The 6,000-nt window shown below is 38.0% G+C and overlaps 1 protein-coding gene across 5 annotated transcripts in view; it reads left to right on the top strand.

Annotated features, from left to right (window-relative positions):
- Positions 1-361: 361 nt before the first annotated feature.
- The window catches only part of LOC6502220 (optomotor-blind protein), a 63,030-nt gene continuing 57,391 nt past the window's right edge, over positions 362-6,000 (top strand). For all 5 annotated transcript variants that reach the window (XM_044717222.1, XM_032452828.2, XM_044717221.1 and 2 more), the window contains exon 1: positions 362-1,860. In XM_044717222.1, coding sequence (XP_044573157.1) covers positions 800-1,860 — 1,061 coding nt within the window. In that variant the 5' untranslated portion in view covers positions 362-799. The remainder of the gene's footprint in view (positions 1,861-6,000) is intronic.

The raw sequence follows: 6,000 nt of genomic DNA, 5'->3' as shown, positions 1-6,000 counted from the left end.
AACGGAAAAGGAAAAGTAGGCGCCACAAAATGGATTCTAAATGAAGCGATTAGGATTGTGATTAATTTTCATAAAAAATTCAAATGAAAATTGTGAAGAAACGTCGCGTTTTCCACCGTCGCCGTTGTAATTGTTTGTTTGTCGCTTGAGTGTCGCCTGCTGTCTGTCATTTTGTTCCTATTTCCACGGTATTTTTGTTGTGCCTCTCCTACTCTCTTATTTTTTTTTTTTGTTTCTGCAACATTTGCAACAAAAAACAAACAACAAACCAAACAGAAGAAACAGAAAATGAGAAACAAAGTTGTTGTTTTCAAAACAACAAGACAAAAAGAAACAAAGAAATAAAAGTGAAGAAACAAGCAACAAGAAGAAACATAAACAAAATTCGAAAACGTTTTTTGACATTTTGCCGACGCTTTTTTGAAAAAAATGTCAAATTGAAGAAATTCGAAAAGAAATTAAATCTCAAAAGCGGAAAACCAAAAAATCATATAGTTTATAATCCTGATCCTGTATATAAACGAAGAAAATATCCATTTTTTTTTTATTGTATTTGTATAGAAAGTAAACCAAAAGCAACAACAACAACAAGAGCAAGAAGAAGAAACAAGTGCAGTGAAAGAAATAAAGTGCAAGTGCTAAAATAGATTTAAAAAAAAAAAGAAAAAGAAAAGAGAATAATAAGTACCTGTAGAACAAAAAAAACATAAAAATAAAAATTACAAAAATTTATAAATTATATAATTAAATAAATAAAATTGTCTGCATGACGCACATGGTTGTCTGAAACGGTTATGTGATGAGATACGACGTCCAGGAGCTGCTACTTCATCAGTCTGCCGAGGATCCTTTCGCCAGGTTCGCCAATGGGATGGCATATCATCCATTTCTGCAGCTAACGCAACGACCCACTGACTTCAGCGTCTCCTCGCTGTTGACGGCGGGTAACAACAACAACAACAACAACACTAGTAATACTAGCAACAACAACAACAACAATTCAAACACAACAAACTCAAACAACAACAACAATTTAAACGCTTCTTCTGCCGTTTCTCCATCGGGTGGTGGTGGTGCACAGCTATCGCCGCAAAGCAACCACAGCAGCAGCCACAGCACCACCGCCAGCAGCAACAACAACAACAACAATCAGCTCAACAACAACAACAACAACAACAATAATAATAACAACAACAATAATAATAATAACAATAATAATAATAATAGTAAAGGACATCATCTGAGCACCACCGAGGACTTGCATTCGCCAGCTGGTACACCACCACCAAGTGGTGCAAGTGGTGCTGCACCACCGTCCTCCTCCAGTTCTTCAAGCCACCCGCCGTCGCACCACCCGCCGTCACATCACTCGCCAGGATCTGGTGCTGCTGCTGCTGCTGCTGCACCACCGCCACCACCACCACCCACGCACCAGCCGCAACCGCCACCACCGCATCCATCGCAGCATCTGCAGCCACAGCCGCCCGTCGGTGGTCCGCCGCCGCCACCGCCCCCCTACTTCCCGGCGGCGGCACTGGCCGCTCTGGCCGGCAGTCCGGCCGGGCCCCATCCGGGCCTGTATCCCGGCGGCGGTCTCCGTTTCCCGCCCCACCATCCGGCCGCCCATCCGCATCCCCATCCGCACCACCACCCACTGGGCAGTGCCTATACCACCGCCGAGGACGTCGTCCTGGCCTCGGCCGTTGCCCATCAGCTTCATCCGGCGATGCGACCACTCCGCGCCCTCCAGCCGGAGGACGATGGCGTTGTCGACGATCCCAAGGTCACACTGGAGGGCAAGGACCTGTGGGAGAAGTTCCACAAGCTGGGCACCGAAATGGTCATCACCAAGAGCGGCAGGTGAGTTCCAAAGTCTGAGTCTGTTTCTCCCAAAAGTCACTTCCATAACACTAAAGTCAAAGTCCAAAACATCTTTCGCAAATAAATAATATTGTTTCTGGAGAAAGTGCTGGTGGGGATGGTTCCATAACACTCGATGGGTATGGTTCCCATAGCTCTGGTCTACGAGGATCATTAGTCATCGATCACTTCTCGAAAACAGTTGGGGCTTCCGGGAGATCTCAAGTTTAAAATAAATAGGCTTTTATGATTTTAAACTCGTATGCGGTATGGATCTAAGTGGATTATGGATCCAACTATCCAAACTTGGAACTATATTATATAACTAATAGTTATATAATTCAGTTATATATATAATATAATAATAATAATTATATATATAACTAGTATTTATGGGACTACTAACTCTTTAAACACAAATAGGTCTGAGAGTAGTACCTCTATTTCAGTTAAATCAGAAGTCAAAATAGTATTATTCTTCCAAATCGTATTACTTTCCAATTCTTCCTGCTGATTCTTCTTTCAATTCTTCCAAAAAAAATAAGATTTTTATTCTAAAATCTAGTGGAGTTACTAGGTTTAGGGTTACTTCCCTTGGGATTACTTAGAAATAAATTGGATATAGATTTTGATAAAAAATATAGAAATTAAAAAGACCCAAAAGGCAGTTCTCAATTTCTACAAAATCTTAAAAGAATATAGAATCTATAAGAAACTTTCCAAAATATTATTTTTTTTAAATATATAACCAAAATATTGCTTCAAAAAAATGGATATTAAAAAGAGAGGTTTTTCAAATTGATCATTTTCGAATTTTTACAAAAAGATCTATAATTTTCAAAGGTTTTGAACCTTTTTTTTTGAGAGTTTTAGAAGTAGGATTACTTTTATAGTAAACAGTTTTAAAATCGCAAAGAACCTCTGTTACCTCTGTTAGAAGAAAGGTTTTTTGAAACTTCCAAAATTCTTAATAGTGTTTTTTTAGTGGAAAACCTATCAAGATTAAATAAAATTGAAATACAAATAATAATAATAATAAAACACTTATAAGAACTCTTTTTAAAATCCATGGAAACTGTTTTCTGAATAAAATATTCTACAAAAAAAAACATATTCCAAAACCTTAGTTCCAAAAACTATCGAAAGAAATGGAAATAATTTTCGAAAGTTTTCAAAGAACTTTTTCGAAAAACTATTTTTTAGAACAATTATAGGTTTTCAAGCCGAAAAATCAAATAAATAGATCGAAAAGGGACTCTATAATGGAATGGAATTGTATTTTAGAATTTCTTGAATTATTTTTTTGAAAAAATCCAACCTAGATCCAGGATTAGAATCTATAGGCCGTTGAATCTATAGAACTGAAGGTCACAGACCGTGCCGGAATCGTTGGGAGAGTACGGAGGGTTTCTGTTTACGGAGAACGAGTTACGGGCTACGGGTTACGGGTTACGGGTCTACTAGTCGCCGGCGACGGCAACCTTGGCCACTTGAGCACGTGTGGCGACGTCTCAAGCTCCCGTTAGCCGTTAACCGTTAACCGCTCCCAGTTCCACGCCCCCTTTAGCTCGAAAAGTAGGTGAACAGACGCCCATCCTCCAACCATCCATCCTCCATCCAGTTCCAGTTCCAGTTCCATCCTCATCTTGTGGGCATCTTCCACCCGAGATGATGAGCCGGCGACGCGGCTGACATTCAAGCTGCGTTGGCGCGTGAAAATGCGTTTTGAGCTTCACACCTACTTGAGAAAGTGTTCCCCGAGACACACACACACACACCCGCCCCCCGAACAAAATTGTGAATATAAAATATAAAAAATTAACACTCAGATACTCAGACAAGAGCGCCGAGTGAGTGTCAAGTGAGTGCCGAGATGCAGTCTTCAGAAATTGCATAATTTCTGCTGGGAGATTTTTGGAAAATTTAATTTTTATTTCATTTTTGAAGATCCTATTTTTGTCTGAGAATAAAATATTAGAAAAAGGAGTTACATATTTTTTAGAACTAGAATAATAATTATAATAAGAGCTCTTTGTTAGAGAGGGCTGTTTAAAAAGGTGACGAAGTAGAACTTTTAAGCCAAAAATATATTATTTTATTTCAAAAAGAGCTATTTTAGACAGGAAAGTGGAAGATCTTGTATAGATTTTGCAAATTAAAGTAAAATCTAAGTTATTTCTTGGAAATATTAAACTATTTCATAAAAGTTTCACAAAAAGTGTGGCCAAAGCCCTTTAAATACCGAGTGCTTGGTAGAATAATTCATCTGAAGAGTAAAGAGTAAAATAAAAGTAAATATGTGTCAAGTTTTCTTAACCTTCTTCCAGTCTCCAGTCTTTTTTTCAAAATATTTTAACAAAAATCACAAACTCTTTTAAACTTTAACCCTTAACCCCAAAACAATTCATGCATTTTCGTTACAAAAGTCTGATTTAAATAAATATCCGTACAAAATTGCCCAGTGTTTGCTCTTCTATTTGTTGTGCCCCTTCTTAACCCACTGTTTCTTAACCCTTTCAGCCTATTTGGCCAAATTCAATTAGCCAGCCGAGAGGCGTTGTTTATTTTTTCTATTTTTTGTTATTTTTTTTTTTAAGCTACAAATTGCTTGACGCCTCGACTAAGCTTCTTTGGCCAACGCCTTCGCTTTCGCCCTCTTTTCCGCCCCCTATATACTCTATATATTTTAGCCTTGACTTGGCCAAGAGGGCGTGGCATTTCACTTTTCCTAACAAAAAAAAACTATAAACAAAAAAAAACAAAAAACAACCTAAAAAATATTCGCAAAATAGTTTTGTGAGCAGAAAGTTGCAACTACGTCTGGGCAGGTGTCTGGATGTCTAGAGGCCCCTGGCCACGCCCCCTACATCCCTCCACCCACCACCGCCTCCTATAGTTTTGTTGCTTGTTCGCACTTTCCGGAAACAAAAAACAGAAAAAACAAATAGAAAAAAACAAGCAAACACTCAAAAAGTTGAGAATTATTATGTTTTTAGTTTTCGACTCAAAACTTAAAAGGTTATAGAGGCAGGGTGGCCGGGAAGGGGGCGGGGGGCCATTCTAGGCATATCCTTAAGCTCATTAGCAGTTTGGCGACTTGAAGTGTGAAACTGAACCAAGTGGCCAGTCGGCCAGTTAGTCGGTGGCCATAAAAAACAAAGACACACAACCACCCAGCCACCCATTGCCTCCAAAAAAAAAGTGAGTTTTGCGATTGAGTTCAAAATAAGGGCACTGAGAGAAAAACTGTTTAACTGTTTACATATTTAGGGTAATTTTAGGGACATTTATTTAAAAGGAAATATATTTTTTGTACAATTATTATAGATTTAGGAGATATTTGTGAGAGAAAAAGATTTCTTTTCAAAAAAATTGCAAAGAAAAGTGGTTTAAAAAAAACATGAAAGCCTTCAAAAAAATGTTTTTCAAAATCTTTAGATTAGTTTTTAAAGGAAAATAAACAAATTAATAAAATAATTTATATTTAAACACAATTCTTATATATTTTTTAAACAATTTCAAACTTAAATGTGAAGAAAAATAAAATTAAGAATGAAAAAGAAACTAAATTTTCAATATTTTAAAATAATTTTCGAAGGAAAGTAATGACAAATGATTCCAAAACTATTAGAGCCTTCCAAAATCCTATATTTTTATTAAATAGTGTAATATATAGAGGTTAAATTCTATATATTTTAAGCTCTTAAAACTAAATGTTAATTTAAATATTAAGAAAACAAGAAAAACCCTTTTAAAAAATGAGAATTTTTCTGCGTGATTTTGTGGAGTTCATGACCCGCTGCTGGATGGGTGTTGCAGGCTGGAATGGGTGTTGGGGAGCCTGCCCCAAAGTGTGGCATGCAATTGTTGTGGGAGGTGGGTCGTGGGGCGTGGGGCGTGGGGCAGGCCCAGAAAGAGAAGGCAGAGTGGCTTGTAAAAGTTTTAAGTACTTGTACCTCGCTAACACACACTCATGTGTGTGGTGTGTGGCATGTGTGTGTGTGTGCTTGCAACTTTTTTGCACGCCACACACGGCTGGATGCATTGTTCTTATTGTTGTTGCTGTTGTTGTTGTTATATTAGTTGTTGCATGCTTGGGAGACGTGCGAAATAAAAGCAACAAAAACAAGCTGCAAACGG

Source organism: Drosophila ananassae, chromosome XL (genome assembly GCF_017639315.1).
Source record: "Drosophila ananassae strain 14024-0371.13 chromosome XL, ASM1763931v2, whole genome shotgun sequence".
Taxonomy (NCBI): domain Eukaryota; kingdom Metazoa; phylum Arthropoda; class Insecta; order Diptera; family Drosophilidae; genus Drosophila; species Drosophila ananassae.
The sequence above is the reverse complement of the archived record's forward strand: the minus strand, read 5'-3'. Positions and strand labels throughout refer to the sequence as shown.